Source organism: Hemitrygon akajei, chromosome 14, assembly GCF_048418815.1.
Source record: "Hemitrygon akajei chromosome 14, sHemAka1.3, whole genome shotgun sequence".
Classification (NCBI taxonomy): domain Eukaryota; kingdom Metazoa; phylum Chordata; class Chondrichthyes; order Myliobatiformes; family Dasyatidae; genus Hemitrygon; species Hemitrygon akajei.
Window position 1 is genome coordinate 38409239 of NC_133137.1, and position 25556 is coordinate 38434794.

Below are 25556 nucleotides of genomic sequence, written 5' to 3' on the forward strand. Positions count from 1 at the left end.
TTAGCTTTAAAGGTTTCTTTTTGTCAGCTGTAAGTGTTCCTTTTTAATTTGGGTATCCACAACAACTGCATTGCTAGTGGAAAGTGGAAGGAAAACCCTGCACTCAACACCATTTTACAAAATCCTGTGTGTACAGTTTTAATCCCGCCCCTTCCTGATTGAGATTAGATATTGTGGAATAAATATAACTTGCCAGCAAAGTTACAGCAGTCAGTGCTACATGTTTGTGAATTTCACAAAAGCACCGAGTGGCGGGCAGGGGAAGTTAAAGTCTGTCTTGTTTTATTATCGTCATTGCTCTTTGGACTTGCTGCTGTGAAACAACTGAAGTTTAGTCTAAGGACTTCACTAGAAACAAAAAAATGTAGTTTGAATTCTTCCATGGCAAACGAAAACAGTCCGGCTTCAACGTGGTTTCAATATCTGAGGTAAGTGAATGTTTTTTTTAACAAACACAAAGGATCAATCAGGCCTACTTTCCATACATAGCATTTATTTTTCCAAGGTAATCAACTCTTGTGGCCAGAATAGGCCATTTGCCAGCTTAAAACACTGCTTCACATAATTGTGTTTAACATTTGTTTAAACTATTCATTAGCATGCTGGACTCTTTGCCAAGTTTTAGCCAAGTTGATATAGTCAAAGATTTAATAATCAGTATAAAGTCATAGGTTTTAATTAATTTCTTCCATAATAAGTTTAGAAAATGTTAAGCTAATGCACTTGTCAGTGCACCTTATTGAGCACAAATTTGCTGATGCAGCAAAAGTGCATTTCAAATATTAATAATGAGAAGTGAATACCTTCGAGCACCATGAGGTCATTGATGGGACTATATAAATACATGTGCCCAGAGATTAGATACTCTAGACCAGAGGTTCCAAAACTTTTTTATGCCTTGAAGCCCTACCATTAACCAAGGGTCTGCGAACCCCAGATTGGGAACCCCTGCTACAGCAGCAGTGAAAACTGTGCACAAGACCCATGCTTTTGATCAGTACTGAACAGATGTGTCTGACTTGTGGCAATGAGAACCTGCTGCCAAGCTATCACACAGATTCCAAGTTCAGGATGGTTGCTGACATGTGATCTGACCAGGAGATGGGGGGCTGCGATAATCTAACTGGGGTCCAGAACTTGACACTTGACTGATTGCAGGATGAAGAGCTGGAGCCACCAATTCAGTGGTTGCAGAGGGAGAGGTGAGATTGGGATTGGCTTGGTGCAGTGTCTATTGCATCCGGTGCTCCCGGTGCGGCCTCGTCTACATCGGCGAGACCCGACGCAGATTGGGGGACCGCTTCGTTGAGCACCTACCTAGACAGGACCTCCTGATTGCCACCCACTTCAACTCTGCCTCTCATTCCCATCTAGATATGTCCATATATGGCCTCCTCTATTGCCATGATGAGGAGGCCAAAACTCAGGTTGGAGGAGCAACACCTCATATACCGTCTGGGTAGCCTCCAGCCTGGTGGTATGAACATTGAATTCTCCAATTTCCGGTAATTCCCTCCCCCTCCCCCTTCCCCTATCCCAGGTCCCTCTCTGCCTCTCTCCCCTTTCAACTTTCTGCTTCTTTATCTCTACAGTTCTTTCATGCTTATCCCCTCCCTCTCCCCCTTTATCTTTCCTCTGATTGGTTTTCCACCTGGCGCCTCTAGCCCTTCCCCCACCCCTATCTCTATTACTGGGCTTCAGCCCTCTCTCCCCCCCCATTCCTGATGAAGGGTCTCGGCCCGAAACGTTGGCTACTCTTTTCTCACGGATGTTGCCTGACCTGCTGAGTTCTTCCAATGTTGTGTACTTATTCTTTGATCCACAGCATCTGCAGTTGTATTTTTGTGCAGTGTAAAAAATGCCTAACCTAGCTTTGTATTGGGAAGACCATGTTGTCCCAGAAGTGACATGCTGTTCTAAGATATCATGATGCAAGTTTTCAAAAGGAATGCCCCACAAAAATAGTTTCTTGTACAATGATAAGATCATGAATGCCCAAAAACATCCAGCCGAATATCTACAGTAACTTGAAACAACCCAGAAATGGTTATCTTCATCTTTTACGCAGAAAGCTCAAAATTCAGTGGCATTATGCCAATACAACAGTGCATTGTAATTGAATTTCAAGGCAATATATTTTTTTCATAACTACAAAGAGTCAGTTCAGATAAACTCGATCAAACGTTCAAGGTAGGAGTTTGGTTGTAACTCTCTCAATAACATATCCACATTATAACAGAGGAGGCACTAGTGGGTAGTCCTGACCAAGTATATTCTGGGACATTGTGGGAAGCAAGGGAAGAAATAACAAGGTTTTTTGGCAAAGATACATTAATGCATCAACTTTAGTCATGGGTGAGGTGCTAGTAGACCAGAGATTGGCTTTTATACCTTGATTTTAAAAAGCTGCAAAGACAAGACAGCGAACAACGATGAGCCTAACAGCAATGGTGGGAAAGTTAATGGATAGAAGCCACATGAATTTGGAAAGGTAAGGGCAAATAAGGGATATTCATCATGGTTTTTTGAGTGGGAAATCTAGTTATTGAAGAGATTGATGAGGCCAGGGTGGTAAAGCCTGTCTAGAAGGTTACATCACCATAGAACCATAAAACATTACAGCACAGAAACAGGCCCTTTGGCCCTTCTTGGCTGTGCCGAACCATTTTTCTGCCTAGTCCCACTGACCTGCACCTGGACCATATCTCTCCATACCCATCTCATCCATGTACCTGTCCAAGTTTTTCTTAAATGTTAGAAGTAAGCCCACATTTGCCACTTCATCTGGCAGCTCATTCCACACTCTTACCACTCTCTGTGTGAAGAAGCCCCCCCCATGTCCCCTTTAAACTTTTCCCCCTTCACCCTTAACCCATGTCCTCTGGTTTTTTTCTCCCCTGGCCTCAGTGGAAAAAGCCTGCTTGCATTCACTCTATCTAGAAAGTAGATTGATGAAAGTAGAGCCACAGATGTAGTGCATATGGATATTGTAAGGCATTTGATAAGGTACCCCATGCAAGGCTTATTGAGAAAGTAAGGAGGCATGGGATCCAAGGGGACATTGCTTTGTGGATCCAGAACTGGCTTGCCCACAGAAGGCAAAGAGTGGTTGTAGATGGGTCATATTCTGCATGGAGGTCGATCACCAGTGGTGTGCCTCAGGGATCTGTTCTGGGACCCCTACTCTTCGTGATTTTTATAAATGACCCGGATGAGGAAGTGGAGGGATGAGTTAGTAAATTTGCTAATGACACAAAGGTTGGAGGTGTTGTGGATAGTGTGGATGGTTGTCAGAGGTTACAGCGGGACATTGATAGGATGCAAAACGGGCTGAGAAGTGGCAGATAGAGTTCAACCTAGATAAGTGTGAAGTGGTTCATTTTGGTAGGTCAAATATAATGGTAGAATATAGTATTAATGATAAGACTCTTGGCAGTGTGGAGGATCAGAGGGATCTTGGGGTCCGAGGTCGTAGGACACTCAAAGTTGCTATGCTGGTTGACTCTGTAGTTATGAAAGCATACTGTGCATTGGTCTTCATCAATCGTAGGACTGAGTTTAGGAGCCAAGAGGTAATGTTGGAGCTACATAGGACCCTGGTCAGACCTCACTTGGAGTACTGTGCTCAGTTCTAGTCGCCTCACTACAGGAAGGATATGGAAACCATAGAAAGGATGCAGAGGAGATTTACAAGGATGTTGCCTGGATTGGGGAGCATGCCTTATGAGAATAGGTTGAGTGAACTCGGCCTTTTTTCCTTGGAGTGACGGAGGATGACAGGTGACCTGATAGAGGTGTATAAGATGATGAGATACATTAATCGTGTGGATCGTCTGAGGCTTTTCCCCAGGGCTGAAATGGCTAGCACGAGAGAGCACACTTTTACGGTGCTTGGAAACAGGTACAGAGGAGATATCAGGGATAAGGTTTTTACACAGAGAGTGGTGAGTGCGTGGAATGGGCCGCCAGTGACGGTGGTGGAGGCTGACTTGAAGGGGTCTTTTAAGAGACTCCTGGATAGGTACATGGAGCTTAGAAAAATAGAGGGCTATGGGTAACCCTAGGCAATTTCTAAGGTAAGGACATGTTCAGCACAGCTTTGTGGGCCGAAGGGCCTGTATTGTGCTGTAGGTTTTCTATGTTTCTATGTTCTTTTTTCCCCAGAGAGATTCTGTTATAGTCACTATTCTGTAGATTTCTTGAGTTTGCTCACAAGAAAATGGATCTCATGCTGACTTTAATAATAATAAAATTTACTCTGAAGTTTCAGCAGAGGAGTCCAAAACTAAAGAACATTGATTTAAGACGAGACGAGAAATAGTTAAATGGACTGAAGGGACAATTTTTTCCACATGGAGAGTGTTGGATATATGCAACTGTCAGAGGATGCTGCAGAAGCAGACACAATTGCAATGTTTAACAGGCTTTTGAACAAGTGAATATATAGGAAAGGTTTAGAGTGATTCAGACCAAACACAGGGAAATGGGACATGCTCAGATAGACATCTTGGCCAGCATGGGCAAGCAGGGCTGAATGGCTGCTGCACTCTATTACTGTATGATTCTATGACATCATCACCTCAGAATTTTGTCGACTCCAGGTTTCACTGGTTGGTCTCCTATCCTCAAACCTCCCGAATCACTCGAGACCCCAAAGGAAGGGCCTGTGTGTTCACTTCCCTACATTGGCTAACAATTCCCAGGCAAATCAAATTTAAACATCTCAGCCATATGTTAAACAACTTCCCTTTCTGGGGCCTCTTCCTATTCCTTTGAATGTTCTCCAAAAGCAGCCTTTGCAACCCACTTCGCTTCACCATTTTCAGCTGCAGCTTGAATTGACAATACTTAAACTCCAGAATGCTCTCTTCATACCTGATGCACCATCAATAACTCTCGGAGATGGGAGGCGAGCGATAGGCTTCTATTAGCTGCAAGAGACCACCACACAACATCCTGGAGACTGAGGGAGAAGCAGTGCCTCCAATCGCCTTTATACAGGGGTCTGTAGGAAGAGCCACAGGAGCAGTCAGCAGAGGGGTGTGTCCAGACAAGTATATGTAGTTCACCACAATACCACTTTCCTTGTTTTCATATGTTTCTAATTTAAGAGATGTTTTAAAATCTTCTGTTTATGCCAAGATTTTAGCCATGCCTACTCCTGGCCCATTGTATCTTCAGATGGGGCAGTCCTTAATAGAAGGCAAAATTTGGGGAGGAACTGAGCTCTATGCAAAGCAGTTTGGGATTTAATAATTCTAAATGTATGGCATTTAGAGACATTTCAAAAATAGTAAAATTTACATAATTTAAAGTTAAAACTTTGTAAATAAAGCACAACAGCATTTAGAAATAGTTAAGTTCAAAGTTCAAAGTAAATTTATTATCAAAGTACATAGATGCCACCATATACAACCCTGAGATTCATTTTCCTTTGGGCACGCTCAGCAAATCTATAGAATAGTAACTATAATAGGATCAATGAAAGGTCAACCAGGGTGCAGAAGTCAAATGTTGTGCAAATGCAAATATAAATAAATAGCAATAAATAATGAGTACATGAGATAATGAGATAAAGAGTTCTTAAAGTAAGATCGTTGGTTGTGGGAACATTTCAATGAAGGGGATTAAAGTATAGCTAGCCTGATGGTTGGGGGGGGGGGGTACAAACTTTCTTGAACCTAGTGGTCCGAGTCCTGAAGCTCTTGTGCCTTCTACTTGATGGCCACAGTGAGTGGATCTCTGATAATGGATGCTGCTTTCCTATGACAGCATTTCATGTGGATTTGCACAATCATTGGGAGGGTTTCACCCATAATGTACTGGGCCAAATCCTCTACCTTTTGTAGGATTTTCCTTCAAAGGCATTCGTATTTCCATACTAGACTGTGATGCAGGCAGTACACTACACTCTCCATTACGCGTCTATAGAAGTGTCAAAGTTTTAGATGTCATGTTGAATCTCTGCAGACTCCTGGGGCAGTAGAGGTACTGCTGTGCTTTCTTCACAATTGCACAAACGCTGGCACCAGGACAAGTCCTCTGAAATAGTAATACCCAGGAATTTAAAGCTGCTAGTTCCTTCCCCCTCTGATTCTCTGATGAGGACTGGCTCATAGACACTGGTTTCCTTCTTCTGAAGTCTGTAATCAGCTTCTTGGTCTTGCTGACATTGAGTAAGAGGTTGTTGTTATGACACCACTTAGCCAGATTGCCAATCTCCCTCCTATACACGGAGTCATCACCATCTTTAACTTGGTCTGTGATAAAGGTTATGCTTCTGTAAACTGGTTAGAATTTTTAAAATTAAAAACATTGTACAAATTTCAGTTGTTCATGTAAGAAACATTTCAACAGTTATGTCTGGAGTGAAAAGGTAACTTGCACTGTACATCATCCTTTAGGATACACTGTAACAGAGTTTGAGTGACTTGTAAGACCACATTGTAGGTTTGTTATTGATAAGTTGTTATGTATTCAGGCAACAATGAACAGATGAGTTAGGCAAAGGTTTTAATAACAAATAACACGTTTATTAAACACTGAAAACAAACCCCCCAAAAGTAAACAAACACTAACGTAACCGGAAAACAGCTGCTGTGCGGCAGCTTAACAGCTCTTAAAGCGATGCAGCTCTAACAGTTCTTAAAGCGATGTTGCAACAACAGTTGTTTAAAGCGATATTGCCAAAAGTTCAAAATGCTCAGTCCATTTAAAAGGAGAGACTTTTAAAGGCGATTTAAATTCTCTTCCACGTCGTTTTCCTTCAATCCCCGGCGTTGAACTCTTCCCACGAAGAATTTTATGAAACGTAACGGCTTAAAGGCACTGACCTTTCCTTTATCACACTGTCCTCAATCTTCTGCTATCCTGCAGAGATTAACACGAGAACAGTCAACGAAATCCTTCCGAATGAGGATCACAAAGATCGAACCCATTCCACCATCGAAATTCGATTCTCCTCGATCTTTAACTCCCGAACTCTTATCTTCACTCTCCACTAGCAGTATTGTAAAGAAACTGCTGGCAATGACCTTTTAAACTTTAGGCATTAGATAGAACTTCATTTTTCAACTAAACTGCGTCATCACATTAAATCACGCAGTGGCATGAAGTCAGCTTGGCAAATCCAGCCACAAACTGCCCCTCCCCACAGGGTGGGGTCCTCCTCTTATACCCTGTAAAAAAAACCTGTCACATGATCTCTACTGGCGGGAAAATGACATCACTCCACCATCACAAGACCATTACCTCAAGTCCAGTATAGCTTCAACCCCAGTCATGTGACAAGGGTACCACTGTCACAAGTCACGAGTACGTAACAAAGTTTACTGAACAATTTTCACGGTCAGTGCTCTTTTAATGCTTTAGTAGCCACAGGAATTTGTACTTTCATTAATAGTCTGATCTTATTAGTACCTGTGGATTTTTTTGTAGGGCTGCTCTTTGCTAAAAAAAACACCAACATGAGTAAATAATATTGAATTACAATAGCATGCTTACTGCAAGATGATTTGTTTTAGTAGTCACTTTAATGCTTCAATTCCCCTCAGTTTTGTTACTGTGGTGATTATGCTGAGATACTAAAAGGAACTTTAATATTAATCTTGCAGTTAAGAAAACTTTTGGCACATTTACCTTAATAAATTAAGTTCTTGAGTACAGGAGATGGGATGTTATGTTGAAGTTGCACAAGACATTGGCGAGGCCTAATTTGGAGTATTGCCTGCAGTTTTGGTTACCTATCTACAAGGAAGATGTAAATAAGGTTGAAAAAGTACAGAGGTTGTCAGGACTGGAGTACCTGAGTTATAAGGGAAAATTTAATAGGTTAGGATTTCATTCATTGGAACCTAGAAGACTGAGGGGAGATTTGATAGAGATATACAAAATTATAGGGGTATAATGCAGGCAGGCTTTTCCTACTGTGGTTGGATAGGACTACAACTAGAGGTTATGGGTTAAGGGTGAAAGGTGAAATGCTTAAGGGGCACATGAGAAGAAAATTCTTCACTTAGGGGATCGTGAGCATGTGGAACGAGGAAGTGGCGCAGGCGAGCTCAATTTCAATGTTTAAGAGAGTTTGGATTGGTACATGGATGGCAGGGGTATGGAGGGCTATGGTTCAGGTTTAGATCAATGGGACTAGGCAGTTTAAATGGTTTGACATGTGCTAGATGGGCCAAAAGGCCCATTTATCTGCTGCACTTTTCTATGATTCTAAGATGCCTTATTGCAGTTCTGCACATAGGGTTTATTGGGATGATGTATTCTTTTTGGGTAACATTAGATTGGCATAGGTGCTCTCATATAAAGCTATTTCATTGAGCACCATGCCAAGGACCAAAACTAAGATTAAAGAGAAATTCCTCATGAAGTTTCACTTATTCCAGCTGTTATGACCTTGGCCCCCTCCTTTGTGAGAATCACAAGAGCCCTAGTCAAGGGGGGGTCAACTGACCCAAGAGGGGGAGACGTGCGGAAGACCACGTTCTCCCGAGAAGCAGAATAAAGGCGACATTAACTATTGTCTCATGGAGACCACGTGAAAAGCCCTCAGGCAAAGTGGGCTGGTTGAGAGAGAGATCGCATTACCTGCAACCTAATTGACACCTGCGATCCCGTGAAGAAGTATAAAGGAGGGTCTGAGGGGAGGACAACCCTCAGACGCACCAAGGAGACACCAAGGAAGCGCGATACCGATTCTCGTGGGAGCGGGAAGCCATTTTGAAGGAAGCCACGTGCGTTAGATTCCAAATTTTGAATCTGTGGCTGGAACCAACGGAAGACCGCTTTTGACTAGCAACGGGGAAGCCTGCTCCCCTGATTCCAAGGATTTGCTCTGTAAAGGCAACGGGCAAGTGTTTATCCTTTCTCAACCATCTCTCTCTCTCCCCAATGTGAAACCCCAGCGGTTCCCAAAAGGGAAAAGCCTGCAGACTTCTGAGTGACTCTTTATATTTCAATTGGACTCAGTATTATCCCCTAGACAACTATAGAGCTTATTTCTGATTGATTATTATTACACCGGTGTTTTAGATTGAGTTTTGACGATGTATATGATCTGAATGTTTTGTATTAACCATACGTTGGTGCCCCTTTTTGAATAAAACGTTTGAAAATAGTAGCATCCGACTCAGCTGATCCCGCTATCTTTGCTGGTAAGTTACCTGGTTACGAGGTTACGTAACAAGTGGGGGCTTGTCCGGGATTTGAAACCAAAGTGGAGGGTCAGTGAATCGGGCTGTAAGTCCAAACTTAAATCTGGTTACGCAGGTAGCCAGACAGGAAACCAGCAAAGATGGATGTGGATGAATTTACGAGAAACCCGACGGTAGAGGCGCTAGGGAAGGCTACAAAATCAGACTTGGTAAATTTGGCGCAGGCGTTAGACCTCACAGTGGTGAAGCCAGCAATGAAAAAGCAGGAAGTGCGAAGGGTCATACAACAGTATTACGTTGAAAAGGAGGTGTTTGCAGCTGAGGATTTGGAAAATATCCCCAAAAAGAGATTAGCGAGTGGGACAGATCAGGTAGAGTTGGAGAAAGCAAGGTTGGACCATGATCTTAAAGTAAAGCAGCTAGAAGCAAAGGAAAAGGCTGAGGAAAGGGAGCATGTGTTCAAACTAAAGGAATTAGAGATGAAACGGGGTCATGAGCTCCAGCTAAAGCAGCTAGAGAGACAAAGGAGCCATGAATTGGAGCTGGACAGGCGAAAGCAAGAGCGAAGAACTCAAGGGGAAGAGAGAGAGGAGGGGTTTGATGTTAGTCGGGCATTGAGGTTGGTCCCTCCGTTTGAGGAGACGGACGTTGATAGTTATTTCTTGCTCTTTGAGAAGGTGGCAGTGAATCAGAAGTGGCCCAGAGAGCAGTGGGTGGCGTTGTTACAAAGTGTGTTACGAGGGAAAGCACAGCGGGTATATGCCGCGCTGCCCCCAGAAAGGGACGGGAATTATGATCAAGTAAAGGAGGCCATTCTCCGAGGTTACGAGTTAGTACCTGAGGCGTATAGACAAAGGTTCCGAAATTTAAGGAAAGGGTGGAATCAAACGTATACCGAGCTAGCCCACGAGAAGGGTGTGCTCTTGGATCGCTGGTGCACCGCGGAAAAGGTGGCCGAGAATTATAGGCGTATCAGGGAGTTATTTTTGGTTGAGGAATTTAAAGGTTGTGTTCCGGAAGAGATCCGGGTGTATTTAAATGAGAGGACGAATCAGTCCATCTCAGAACTTGTTAGGTTCGCAGATGAATATGCCCTAACCCACAAGCCAAAGTTTTCCTCGCCAAAAAGTTACCCGAGAGACCGTCGGAACGGCAGGGAAAGCCCGCTGGCTGAGGCGGAGATCCCGCCGGGGGCTAGCAGAAAAAGTGAGGATAACAGACAGGAAACCTGGAGACCCCCTGGTTTAACCTGCTTTAATTGTGGGAAGGTGGGTCATATCGCATCAAAATGCTTTGCTCCGAGAAAGGAGCCAGAGACGGAGAGAGCAGCGATCCCTATCGGGCGTGCAGTGGTAATCAGGAAATCGACAAGAGGGCCCCAGGTAGATGGAATACAGGAGGGGCGGGAGACATTTAGTTCCGAAGGAACCGTGTCTTTGAAGGAAGGGGACCCCCCCATCCCCGTACGAATTTGGAGAGACACGGGGGCGGAGCTATCATTAATTAGCCATAACGTGTTACCCTTCGGACCTCCGACGGGCGAGGTAGCCCTGAGAGGCCTAGGGAACTGGATCGAAGTAGTGCCTTTGCATAGGGTCCTTCTCGATTGCGAGTTGGTGTCGGGACCAGTGGAACTAGGAGTCCTGCCGGAGTTGCCGGGGGAGGGCGTGGACCTCCTTTTGGGTAATGACCTCGCGGGTGGGAAGATGGGAACCGCCCTGATAGTTGAGGCCCCACCCATGGAGTCCCCGAGCTATCCCGCATGCGCGGACACTCGCAGCCTGTCGAGAGCGGTGGCTGGGACAGCGCGCAGTTTGAAATTGGCCCAGACGTTTTTACCGACCCTATACCACGAGGGTTCCGAGGGTGATAAAACAGAAGGTAGTAAAGTGAAAGGGGGTAAGGGCGAGGAGATAGCCCTCCCCTTAGTGAAGAGAAAGGTCCTAGAGGTAGGAAATAAAGATGAGAAATGGATAAAGCTGTTAAAGGGTCCAGAGTTGGACATGGTTGATCTGTCTGGTTTGGCAGAATTGTTTGGAGAAGTTGAGAGTTCTAAAGGTGTTCCCGATGGTCCCGAGAGTGAAATGAGGGCAGTCTTAGAGAGGAAGGGTATCCTTGCTGTGGAGAAGTCAGCTGAAATGGCCGAGGAGGTTGTTTCAGCTCGCAGGGTTGCGCCTTCCCCAACGGGGGGCTGCCTAGAGAGTAACTGGAAGGATCGGGGGACGTTAGAATTTGAAAAAGGTACGGGTGTTGAAAGCCTGGAAGAGGCCAATGTCCCGTTTGAGTGTGTCCAAGATGGGGATGCACGTGGTGCTGAACCTAGTCACGGAGCTCAGGAAAAAGCTGAGGTATTTGACTCCGCTGGACGAGACGGCTGTCCTTTTGGATCAGATAGGCTTGGTTCGGGGAAGAAAGGGTTAACCTTGGGGAGTGCGAGTCCCCAGAGGGTTGTGCTGAGGGGAGTGTTCAGAGTTAATGTGGAGTTTATGAATGGGGAGATAACTGTTGTTGTGGGGGAGAACGGTAAATCTGTAGTTCCCAACTCGAAGGGAAAAAGGTTAAAGTCTAAAATGATGCCTACGCACCGATTATGGGTTGATTGGGAATGTAAAGGTGCCTCACACGCTATTGTTATTCAAGAAAGCGCTGCAAGGAAGCCGAAATTTAAATGCGGCCAGGGGGTAAGGTTCGCCCTGAAACACATCAGCCTGTATGGTCTTGGCAGAAGGGCTAACTACCTGGGTGGACGCGGAGTTAAGAGAATAACCCTTGTGGGAAGGAAAGGCGGGAGAGTACCTTGCCAAATTACTCACAGTCCCCACGGGGGGACTCACCGGGAAAAGGCGATGGGTAATAGAAATGCCCTTTGTAAATCACAACGCCGGTTGTACGGGTTCGCGCCAAAGCCTGTGAATAATAAAGACCACCCCTTGGGAGACCTGCCGGTGAAATACCACGACCGAAACGATTAGTATTTCTATAAACTTTTGTAGATGCACCTAAGCTAAGATCACACCTCCTTAGTTATGTTGCTGAAGAAAGCAAATAAGGTGGTTATTGAGCTGAAGTTTGATGCTACCAGACTTTAGTATGGCACATGAGGGTAAGGTATTAAAGAAAGGGGCACTGTACTTGTTACCTGTTTAGATACTGACTTGCCTGTATAACGGTAGTATTCTGTGAAGAGAAAAGCTTGTGTAGTATGTAGATTCAAAAAAAAAAGTCCTGTACCAACCTGTTTTTAACCGCTGGTAAAAAACCTGCTATGGGGGGAGGTGTTATGATCTCGGCCCCCTCCTTTGTGAGAATCGCAAGAGCCCTAGTCAAGGGGGGTCAACTGACCCAAGAGAGGGAGACGTGCGGAAGACCACGTTCTCCCGAGAAGCAGAATAAAGGCGACATTGACTATTGTCTCATGGAGACCATGTGAAAAGCCCTCAGGCAAAGTGGGCTGGTTGAGAGAGAGATTGCATCACCTGCAACCTGATTGACACCTGCGATCCCGTGAAGAAGTATAAAGGAGGGTCTGAGGGGAGGACAACCCTCAGACGCACCAAAGAGACACCAAGGAAGCGCGATACCGATTCCCGTGGGAGCGGGAAGCCATTTTGAAGGAAGCCACGTGCGTTAGATTCCAAATTTTGAATCTGTGGCTGGAACCAACGGAAGACCGCTTTTGACTAGCAACGGGGAAGCCTGCTCCCCTGATTCCAAGGATTTGCTCTGTAAAGGCAATGGGCAAGTGTTTATCCTTTCTCAACCATCTCTCTCTCTCCCCAATGTGAAACCCCAGCGGTTCCCAAAAGGGAAAAGCCTGCAGACTTCTGAGTGACTCTTTATATTTCAATTGGACTCAGTATTACCCCTAGACAACTATAGAGCTTATTTCTGATTGATTATTATTACACCGGTGTTTTAGATTGAGTTTTGACGATGTATATGATCTGAATGTTTTGTATTAACCATACGTTGGTGCCCCTTTTTGAATAAAACGTTTGAAAATAGTAGCATCTGACTCAGCTGATCCCGCTATCTTTGCTGGTAAGTTACCTGGTTACGTAACACAGCTCAGAAAAAAGTGTTATTATCAAAAGCCAATGAACAGAAGATAATGAGTATTTTACAAACTATATGCTGAAAAAAATTGCTGACACATTTAACACACTGTAGTCTTCAAGAATGTTCAAGTTTCCTGCACTCACCTCACCTCTGAAGGTGCTTGGTCAAGTTTGTTAATGTCAGCAGAGAACTAACGACAAGTTCCTAGTTCAACTGGTCTATGACATTGGTTTGGAGGATTCTACTCCAACTTATATTCAAAGTCCAAAGTAAATGTATTATCAAACTACTTATGTCACCATATACAACCCTAAGGTTCATTTTCTTGTGGGCATACTCAATAAATCCATAATAGTAATAACCAAAACAGAATCAATGACAACAACTTTGTCACGGGGGACGTGGAGACTGTACCCAAGTGCAGGACGCAGGCACTGAAGTACTAGGGGCAGGACAGGAACAACTAAAGGATAGAACAAGATGGGGAGACTGTGGCATGCAACAGTGATCCTGGGGTTTAGAGAGTTCATGGTGAAGGCAGGACCCTGGCTAGGCTAAAGGATGGGTTTATGGGACAAGGAATGATGGAAGGATAGCCTCCTGGGCAGGGCCCAGCCACCCTGGCAGGAACACAGAGGCCTGGGCAGGATGCAGGGCACAACCCATCAGGAGCAAGGGGTCAGAAAGGGTCAGAGTCCTCAGGGCAGGCCACATAGCTCCTGGGCAGGGCCACCTCCCAGACAGGAACACAGGGGCCTGGGCAAGATGCAGAGCACCTGTGCAGGTTGCAGGGCACCACCCATCAGAAGAGAGGAGTAGGAAAGGGTCAGAGTCCCCCCACCGGGCAACAGCAGTCCAGCCTGCTGACCCAACAGAGGCAAGGGATCAGAAGGGAGCTCAGTCCAGGGTGACTACAAGAACAGACTTACAGAACTAGATGATTAACAGTGGGTACTCCAAGCCAGGGTCAAAACAGGATAGCCAGGCAAACCAGACAGAACAGCAGATACAAGACAAAACAAGTTCAGAACAAGACAACCCCAACTAGACTCAATCCCAGAGCCCCTTATATCCACCTGCAAGCCGATAGGTCTCAGGTGCACCTCCTTAAGCCAAGATGATCCTATTTGGGCTTAAGGGTGACGGGAGGGACGGCTACAAGACCCGGAGTCCAGAGTCCGCAGACCAGATCAAGACCCTGAAAGAGGGCTCCAGACCGGACCATAACACACTTGGGTATTCAACCAGTGTGCAAAAGACAACAAATTGTGCAAATACAAAAAGAAATATCAACAAAAATAAATAAGCAATAAATATTGAGAACATGAGATTAAGAGTCCTTGAAAGTAAGTCCATAGGCTGTGGGAATATTTCAATGATGGGGCAAATGAAGTTGAGGGAAGTTATCCACTTCGGTTCGAGTGCCTATTGGTTGAGGGGCAATAACTGTTCCTGAATCAGGTGTTGTGAGCTCTGAGGTTCCTGTAGCTTCTTCCTGATGGCAGCAGTAAGAAGAGAGCATGGCCTGGGTGATGGGCATCCTGATGTTGTTTTCCTGCAACACTCCATATAGATGTGCCCAATGGTAGGGATGACTTTACCCATGACGGACTAGGCTGCATCCACTATTTTTTGTAGGATTTTCTGTTTTAGGGCATTGGTGTTTCCATACCAAGCTGTGATACAGCCAGTCAATATACTCTCCAGTACACATCTATAGAAGTTTATCAAAGTTTTGGATCTCGTGCCGAAACCTCGCATGCTCCTAAGGAAGCAGAGGTACTGCCGTGCTTTCTTTGTAATTGCACTTACAAGCAGAGCCTAGGACAGGTCCTCCAAAATAATAACATTTAAAGGTGCTGACCCACTGCACCTCTGATCCTCCGATGAGAACTGGCTCATGGACCTCTGGTTGCCTACTCCAGAATCAGTTCATTGGTCTTGCTGACATTGTAATGGCACCACTCAGCCAGATTTTGAGTTGTCCTCCTGTATGCTGATTCATCACTTCCTTTGATTTGGCCTATGACAGTAGCGTCATCCGAAAACTTTAATATGGCATTGGAGCTGTGCTTAGCCACACAGTTGTAATTGTAAAGTAGGTAGTGCAGGCAGCTAAGCACACAGTCTTCTGGTGCACCTGTGCTGATGGAGATTGTAGAGGAGATGTTGTTACTGGAGTCTGTAAGTGAGGAAATCGAGGATCCACAACAGAGACAAATACATGGTTTCATGAAAAAATTACACATTTAAGGTTCCTTAAGGTTGTCATAGCTGGTGGAGGTAGTGGGAGGTAAGTTCCCACTACCTATTAAATGCTCCCAATTACTGACATCTCAAATAGCTTCTGACAACCAAGTCCAGCTCTTGGCTTTCAGGTGTGGCTTAGCTACTAAGCCTGGCGGAACCGTTTCTACTGACAGAAGGGGTAAAGTTGAGTTACTAGCATGTTAAGACCATTTGCTTAGGGCAGATGGGGCTCATCAGCCATGGTTGGCAGGTCACCTAGGAGAAGGAAAACTCTCATCTCAAACCTCCTTCCTTGCAGCTATACCCATATACCCTTATTATGCCCATATTCCTATACCCATATTCCCCATATATTCATGTGGAAGGCTTCAGGAGTAAACCCCGAGGAAAATTCCGGAGCTGGACTCCCTAAGGCAGCCCTACGTTGAGTTCAACACAGTCTGGCAGCTCCAGTGTTGCCACTGGTGACTGTATTCGTCTCTGTTATTCTTTTGGATTCATCAGCTGCATGGAGATGGGGAGTCTGCCACATGGGTAATAGTTTGCTCTCCATATCATAGTACCCTGCCAATCTATCATTGACCCTTTGAAGGGTCTCTATCGGAAAGGTCGACTGTACTTTTTTCCATAGATGCTGCCTGGCCTGCTGAGTTCCTCTGCATTCTGTGTGTGTTGAATGCATCAAAGTAACCAGTACAACATTGCACCTACCACTACTTCACCTCTCCTTTCCCCTCTGCCATCGGATTTATGAATGGACCATAAACCCATTTACACTACCTCTCTGTTCCCCTTCTGCACTATTTATTTATTTATATATGTTGTCGCTTGTTGTAATATTTGTATATCTTGCACTGTACTGCTGCAAAAAAAAAAAAAATTTCATGGCATATGTCAGTGATAGTAAACCTGATCTGATTCCGAGAGATTGCTCCAGGTAAAATTGAACTCAGGTCATGTAACGTCTAAGAAAACTTTGCTACAAAATCCAATTTCTCTAATAATGGGCCGGCAAAGGAATCTAGATCAGGAATTTCATAAGCAAAAGGATAGCTGATGTGATCTGTGAGTTTATTCACTTTTGTATAAAACTAAAAGGCAGTATCAATTGTATCCATTATGTCCTTTTCCATAATTATCTTGAAAGTAATAGCATTGTGATCACTAGACGTAAAAAGTTTCTCTACACGAACTTCTGTCACCGGCCCTGTCTCGTTCCCTAATAGGAGATCTAGTATCTCACTCTCCTGAGTTGGGGCTTCTACACGCTGATTAAGGAAACTTTCTTGAACACATTTGACAAACTCCATCCCATCTAGTCCTTTTACAGTATGGGAGTCCCAGTCAATATCCAGAAAGTTAAAATCTCCTACTATCACACACAACCATATTTTTCTTGTGATCTCTCTACAAATTTGTTCTTCTAAATTCCGCAGACTTAATTGGTGGTCTGTAACATTGGTTACAGCATTGGTCTACAAGAAGTATTGAAGAAACATGTAGAAGTACTCAATGGAGAAATGCGCAGTGTGAAAAGAATCTAAGTTAACCTGGCTGTTAAACCTGACACACCACCCAAATGCCTAAAGGCAAGACCTGTTCCATGTGCCCTAAAAGCAAATGTAGAGGCTAAATTGAATAGACTGGTCCAGAGTAAGGTATTAGAACAAGTGTGGGTAAGTAATTGGGCAACTCCATTAGTTGCTGTCCTAAAAAGGGATGGGTCTGTAAGTCTTCGAGGAGACTTCAAGGTAATTATTAACCCAGTTCTTATGGGTGAACAATACCCTCTTCCCCTCATTGATGACCTTTTTACAGGTTTGGTCGGAGGACGGACGTTTAACAAGATTGACTTGTGCTAGGTGTTCTTGCAGATGCATGTGGGGCCAGAGTCACAGGAAATGTTAACTGCAGTGACTTGCAAAGGAATGTTCAGGTACCAAAGGCTTCCGTTTAGTGTCACCTCAGCTCTCACACTTTTTCAGCGAGCAATGGACCAGGTCCTGAGTGGGTTGACATTTAGATGACTTATGCTTTACTGGGGAAAAAATGAGCGTGAACACCTACATAACTTGTTTGCTACATTACAAAGATTTGGGGAATATGGACTAAGGGTCCGGAAGGACAAGTGTGAGTTCTTTCAACCTTTGGTTGAAAATTTGAACTATGTGACTGACAACTCAGGGCTTCACAAGGCACCGTCAAAGGTGAAGGTAATAACAGAGACTCCATCACCACTGAATGTAAGTCAGTTCAGATCTTTCTTAGGACTACTAACATATTACGCAAAGATTCTTCCTAAAGCAGCTAGCAGGCTAAAACCATTTCATGAGCTTTTAAATAAATCAACACACTGCAGAGGACAGATCACTCTGAAGAGGCTTTTAAAAAGGTCAAAACAGCTTTGCCCCAATCTGAAGCACTCACACACTTCAATCCATCATTGCCTGTGATGCATCACCCTAGGTGTGGGGGCAGTTGTCTCACGCCGTTGAGTGAAGAGCATCCAATCACCTTTGCATCAATCACACTTAGCAAGGCAGAAAGCCACAATGCCCAAATTGAGTGGGAAGCACTTGTAATTGTCTTTGGAGTTAAGAAATTCCATCAATTCCTCTTTGGTCAATGACTTACTTACACTACAGACAGATCAGTATCCCTTAGTGTTAATTTTTGGTCCGTATGTGGGCACTCCTTCAGCAGCTGGTCCATGTATGGGAAGGGGGATAAACCTTTAAAATAAGGAGGGAGGGGTAGATTATGTACTTATGTATATTTTGACCCCTGTGGGTTGCTGTCTAGTATCGTCAGTGTCAGAGGTAGTTCACAAGGAGAGATTGCAGTGTCTCACCCCAGAAGGGATAATGTTGACTTTAAAAGGTGAGGTTGTTCCAGTGAGGGGAGGACTACATGTTACATACAACAGTCAGTTCGGCTTTCAGCTGTCTAATCCCATTCTTGTACACTTCTACCATATCATCTCTCTGATGCATTTGAAAATCTCTTTAGACAAACTTTTAGTTTTGGCTTGATAATTGGAGTTTTAATTTATTTAATTTGCACTCTTTCCCTACGTGGAATTTTCTACAATATACATCAGCCTGGGCATTTATTTTACACCACATATTAATGGGAAATTGAACATTATCTAATCTGTGAACAATGAAAAGCATACCCTTGTTTTCAACACTCTCAACACCACAGCGCAATAGTAAACGTCTCCCAGTCATGTATGAAGCAATTTAAAATAGACTTTCCCAACTCTTCAATCCCACTGGAAATAATTCCATGAGCTGTGTTGCCCCAACGTCATTCTGACTTTCCTTCCACTTTCCTCCATACACTTGTTTCTAAGCATATTTCAAAATGCAGAAAAAATGTGCTGAATTAAATTAATTAAATTAAATTTTTTTAAAAAACATTGCTTTTGTAGGTGAAAGGCTTGCCCTCAAAGAAATAAATTGTGTTTCACCAATGTTTCCACCACAGAAAAAGAAGTTCTCAAATGGCTTGAGTTGGCAACCATGGCTGACGAGGGAAGTTAAAGACTGCATAAAAGCCAAGGAAAGGGCATATAAGGTAGCAAAAGTGAGTGGGAAGTTGGATGATTGGGAAGCTTTTAAAATCCAAAAGGCAACTTGAAAACAATAAGAAGGGTAAAGATGTAATATGAGGTCAAACTAGCCAATAATATAAAGCAGGACACTAATCGTTTTTTAGTTATATAAAGAATAAAAGGGAGGTGAGCGTTGATATTGGACCACTGGAAAATGATGTTGGTGAGGTAGTAATGGGGCACAAAGAAATGGCAGATGAACTTAATGGGTACTTTGTATCTGGCTTCACTGTGGAAGACACCAGCAGTGTGCCAGAGGTCTGTGAGTGTCAGGGAGCAGGAGTGAGTGCCATTGCTGTTACAAAAGAAAAAGTGCTAGGCAAACTCAAAGGTCTTAAGGTGGATCCCTCACCTGGACCAGATGAAATACATCCCAGAATCTTGAGAGAGGTTACTGAAGAGATAGCAGATGCATTGGTCATGATCTTTCAAGAATCACTTGATTCTGGCATGGTTCTAGAGGACTAGAAGATTGCAAATGTCACTCCACTCCTTAAGAAGGGAGGAAGGCAAAAGGAAGGAAAATATAGGCCAGTTTGCTTAACCTCAGTGGCTGGGAAAGTGTTGGTATCTATTATTAATGTTGAGGTTTCAGGGCATTTGGAGACTAATGATAAATTAAGTCAAAATCAGCATGGTTTCTGTAAAGGGAAATCTTGTCTGACAAAACTGGTAGAATTCTTTGAGGAAGTAACAAGCAGAGTGGAGAAAGGAGAAGCAGTGGATGTCATTTACTTGGACATTCAGAAGGCATTTCAGGCTGTTTAACAAGTTAAAATCCTATGGTGTTACAGGAAAGATACTGGCATGGATAGAGAAAAGACTGACAGGAGGCAGTGAGTGGGAATAAAGGGAGCCTTTCCTTGTTGGCTGCCAATAACTAGTGGTGTTCATCAGGGGTCAGTATTGGGATCACTGCTTTTCACATTGTTTGGCAATGATTTGGATAATGGAATTGATGGCTTTGTGATAAAGTTTGTGAAGATAGGTGGAGGGGTAGGTAGTGCTGAGGAAGCAATGTGATTGCAGCAGGACTTAGACAAATTGGAAGAATGGGCAAAAAGTGGCAGATGGAATACAGTGTTGGGAAATGTATGATTATGCATTTTGCTAATAGGAACAATGGTGCAAACTATTATCTAAGTGAAGAGTACCTGCTCTCCACCCCCTCCGCCCACCACCCCACCCGGGATAGGGTTCCCCTTGTCCTCACCTACCACCCCATCAGCCTCCGGGTCCAACATATAATTCTCCGTAACTTCCGCCACCTCCAATGGGATCCCACTACCAAGCACATCTTTCCCTTCCCCCCCCCCCTTCTGCTTTCCACAGGGATCGCTCCCTACATGACTCCCTTGTCCATATGTCCCCCCCCATCCCTTCTCACCAATCTCCCTCCTGGCACTTATCCTTGCAAGTGGAACAAGTGCTACACCTGCCCTTACACTTCCTCTCTCACCACCATTCAGTGCCCCAGACAGTCCTTCCAGGTAAGGCGACACTTCACCTGTGAGTCTGCTGGTGTGGTATACTGCATCCGGTGCTCCCGGTGTGGCCTTTTATATATTGGTGAGACCCGACGCAGACTGGGAGACTGTTTTGCTGAACACCTACGCTCGGTCCGCCAGAGAAAACAGGATCTCCCAGTGGCCACACATTTTAATTCCACGTCCCATTCCCATTCTGATATGTCTATCCATGGCCTCCTCTACTGTCAAGATGAAGCCACACTCAGGTTGGAGGAACAACACCTTATATTCCATATGAGTAGCCTCCAACCTGATGGCATGAACATTGATTTCTCTAACTTCCGTTAATGCCCCTCCTCCACTTCTTACACCATCCCTTATTTATTTATTTATTTATTTATTTCCCCCCTCCTTTCTTTTCTCTCTCTGCCCATCCCTCTTTGCCTGTTCTCCATCTCCCTCTGGTGCTCCCCTCCCCCTTTCTTTCTCCCGAGGCCTCCCGTCCCATGATCCTTTCCCTTCTCCAGCTCTGTATCCCTTTTGCCAATCAACTCTCCAGCTCTTAGCTTCACCCCTCCCCCTCCTGTCTTCTCTTATCATTTCGGATTTCCCCCTCCCCCTCCTACTTTCAAATCTCTTACTATCTTTTCTTTCAGTTAGTCCTGACGAAGGGTCTCGGCCCGAAACTTCGACTGTGCTTCTTCCTATATATGCTGCCTGGCCTGCTGCATTCCACCAGCATTTTCTGTGTGTTATCTAAATGAGGAGAAGGTTCAAATATCAGAGGTGCAGAGGGACTTAGGAGTCCTTGTAGAAGACTCCCAGAAGGTTAAATTACAGGTTGAGTCTGTGGTAAAGAAGGCAAATGCAATGTTGGCACGTATTTCAGGGAAATGGAATATAAAAGCAAGGAGATAATACTGAGGCTTTATAAGACACTAGTCAGGCTGCACTTGGAGTATTGTCAACAGTTTTGGGCCCCATATCTCAGAAAGGATGTGTTGTCATTGGAGAGAGTCCAGAGGAGGTTCATAAGGATGATTCTGGGAATGAAGGAGTTAACATATGAGGAGCATTTGGCAGCTTTGAGCCTGTACTCACTGGAATTTAGCCTACTGAATGTTGAAAGGACTAGATAAGGTGAATGTGGAGAGAATGTTTCCTCTGGTGAGGGTATCCAGAACTAGAGGGCACAACCTCAAAATTGAGGAGTGACCTTTTAGAATGCAGGTAAGCAGGAATTTTTTTTAGCCAGAGAGTGGAATGCTCTGCCTCAGACTGTGTGGAGGCCAAGTCCTTGGGCATAGTTAAGGCATAAGTTGATCATTTCCTGGTTGGTCAGGGCATCAAAGGATATGGAGAGAAGGCAGGTGTATGGGGTTGAGTGAGATCCGGGATTGGCCATGATGGAATGGTGGAGCAGACTCAATGGGCTGAATGGCCTAATTTTGCTCCTTATGGTCCCATGATCTTATGGTCTAATGTTAAATTGCCCTTCTAGAAATTTCTGAAGCCATAGTTTACAAAACACAAACTTCGTTCAACAACTGAAATCATGACAAATTAATGTCTCATTGCACGTTATTTATCTTTGAGTTGTGTAGCACAGAAAGTATTAATTGGAGAAAATATTCTCAAACCAGAGGACTATAAGCCAGTCCTCAGCGGAGGATCAGAGGTGAAGAGGGTCAGCAACTTTATTTTGGAGGATCTGCCCTGGGCCCAACACATAAGTGCAATTATGAAGAAAGCACAACAGCACCTCTTCTTCCTTAGAAGTTTGCAAGGATTCGACATGACATCTAATGCCATGACAAACTTCTATAGATGTATATTGGAGAGTATACTGACTGAATGCTGCACAGCCTGGTATAGAAACACCAAAGCCTTTGAATGGAAAATCCTACAAAAAGTAATGGATACGGCCCAGTCCAGCACGGGTAAAACCCTCCAAGCCATTGAGCACATCTACATGAAATGCTGTTGCAGGAAATCAGAATCCATCATCAGGGACCGCTACCACCCAGGGCATGCTCTCTTCTCACTGCTGTCATCAGGAAGAAGGTACAGGAGACTCAGGATTCACACCGCCAGATTCAGGAATAGTTATTACCACTCAGCTATCAGGCTCTTGAAGCAAAGGGGATAACTTCACTCAACTTCCATTTTCTCCATCATTGAAATGTTTCCACAACCAATGGACTCACTTTCAAGGACTCTTCACCTCATGTTCTTGATATTTATTGCTTATTTATTTATTGTTATTATTTCTTTCTTTTTGTATTTGCACAATTTTTTGTCTGTACCGTGGTTGGTGCAGTGTTTCATTGATTCTGTTATGGTTGTTATTCTATTATGGATATATTGAGAACATCCGCAAAAAATGATTCTCAGTGTTGTATATAGTGATGTACAGTATATGCACATTGATGTAGTTAGAACTTTGAGATTCTGGTTCCAATGCAGGCATGGTCTTGCTCAAAGCTTTTTACACTGTGATTTTTCTTTTTCATACTTCATATTCTGGCTTGTTAGATTTTCCACAGGAAATTTATTTATTTGTTTGATGCTATCCATCAGCTTCCTGACTGTTGTTTATTCCAATAAACTCCAATATACTTTTAATATACAAGAATCATTGAATGGAATTCAAAATTTCTGCCGGGACCTGGTGGGAGGTGAGGGTTTGCAGAGCATAGGCACACCCACAAATGGTCTACTGGTGATTAATGATGAGGAGAGTGATAACACTTCTAATGACTCCATCTTAGATGCAGGCTTTTTGTTTGTTTTAGGTCCAATATGTCAGGCTTGCATCTAACAAAGAAGGGCAGGGAGGAACTAAGTCTGGATCTTCATCGGGATTTCACTGTGGCCTCTCCTGCTGAGTTTGTTACCCGGTTTGGAGGGAATCGAGTTATTGAAAAGGTACGAATTGTATCAAGTTTGTGAAACTGAGTTGACTGGTCATGCGGGAAAGTGGGTTAGATAGGAGGCCGCATAAACTAGAATTAGATGGATTTCTCTCCAAAACATCCCGACAGAGATTGAAGGATATATCTTTAATTTTATTCAACCATAAAGGAATGTATTTATAAAAGAGAAAATTTGAACAAGGAAGAGGGAAGAAACATGAGGAAATAAGAAAAACAGTAACAAAAGAATAATATTTATGGGCTTTTCCATCCATTGAGTAGAGCTTTCAGTTAATTCATGGTACCTCTAACTAGTTGCTGCTTTGAACCTGTCCACATTGTCCACTTTAGCAGGCATTCAGGTTAATGGGTTGAAAATATCCATACCCCATCCCAACTTATTAGTTTGAAAATTTTCAATCATATCCCCTGATATATGAGCCATCTTCAATATCAACGCCGATCAATTTCTTTGATAAATGCAATTTAATCCATTTAGTTTTATTTTCATTTTTAGCAATACAACACGGAGTAGGCCCTTTCATTCCCTTTGAGTCACACTGCCCCAGCAACCCCCAACAAAACTGATTAACCTTAACCCTAAACTCACCACGGGATAATTTACGATGGCCAGTTAACCTACCAACCGCTACATCTTTGAACTGTGGGATGAAAACAGACGGCCATGGGGAAAACCCACGCATTCCACGGGGAGGACGTACAGAGACTCCATAAGACCAGAATAAGAGCAGAATTAGGCCATTCAGTCCATCGAATCTGCTCCGTCATTTCATCATGGCTGAACCCAGATTTCACTCAACCCCATACAACTGCTTTCTCATCATATCCTTTGATGCCCTGACTGATTACGAAATGATCAGGTATACCCACGGACTTGGCGTCCACTGCAGTCTGTGGCAGAGCATTCCACAGATTCACAACTCTCTGGCTAAAAAATTTCCTCCTTACCACTGTTATAAAAGGGTGCCCCTCAATTTTGAGGCTGGGCCCTCTAGTTGTGGATACCACCACCATAGGAAACATCCTCTCCACATCCACCCTATCTAGTCCCTTCAACATTCAATAGGTTTCAATGACTCCTTACAGAACGGCACCGGAATTGAACTCGGAACTCTAGAACACCCTAAGTTGTAATAGTGTCACGCTAACTGCTACACCAGGTCAATTTCATTTACTTCTCTTCAGAACCACTATTCTGTAATAGTGCATCCCCACTATTACGAAAATATAAACGTCACAGCATCAGAAAACTAAGTTACTTCAGCTTGTCTGTTCAAAAGAGAGCACAGAAATGCCACATGACAGAAGATGAATCAAAGTTTTCATAAATCCTGTTGTCCAACGTTCAGAGGTCCTTAGCAATCTTTAGACATTCTCTTCCTTTTATATTAAGAAATAATTTTCAGTATGGAAGGTCATCAGGAGAAGAAATCATCTTCTAGCTCAGGGTTGCTAACATCACTTGTAAACCATATAATTTCCAAGTTAGTTGAAAGTAACAGTTCCACATTTTGAAGAGTGTTTGACTGTAATATTATTCTTTGCCAGGTTCTAATTGCCAACAATGGTATTGCAGCTGTCAAATGTATGCGGTCCATCCGTAGATGGTCCTATGAAATGTTTCGGAATGAGAAAGCTATTCGGTTTGTAGTTATGGTGACTCCTGAAGATCTGAAGGCCAATGCAGGTAAGCAACGTGTAAGATCCTCTGTGGCAAATTTATAATTTGTGTTCTTCAATTAAGACAAAATCTTTTATTTTAAGACATCTCCAGATCATAAGTCTTTATCGCTGTGTGATTGTGTCCACTTAGAATACATCAAAATGGCGGATCACTATGTTCCAGTCACCGGAGGACCCAACAACAACAATTATGCAAATGTGGAGTTGATTGTGGACATTGCAAAAAGAATCCCAGTGCAGGTAAATTATACTGTTGCAAAAAGTGTAACAGACTGGGGTTAATCAGAAAATGGACTTGCAATTTTTAGAATATGAATGATTATTTGTTATTTTTAATTTTGATTTTTTTTATTTCTTTATTACTTCCTCCATTACAGATAAT

At 43.7% G+C, this 25556-nt stretch overlaps 1 protein-coding gene across 1 annotated transcript in view; it reads left to right on the forward strand.

The window, feature by feature from the left end:
* Nucleotides 1-225: 225 nt before the first annotated feature.
* Nucleotides 226-25556, forward strand: part of acacb (acetyl-CoA carboxylase beta) — a 172863-nt gene continuing 147532 nt past the window's right edge. Inside the window, exons 1-4 of the mRNA XM_073065876.1 lie at nucleotides 226-428; nucleotides 23351-23483; nucleotides 25040-25178; nucleotides 25305-25414. Coding sequence (XP_072921977.1) covers nucleotides 382-428; nucleotides 23351-23483; nucleotides 25040-25178; nucleotides 25305-25414 — 429 coding nt within the window. The 5' untranslated portion in view covers nucleotides 226-381. The remainder of the gene's footprint in view (nucleotides 429-23350; nucleotides 23484-25039; nucleotides 25179-25304; nucleotides 25415-25556) is intronic.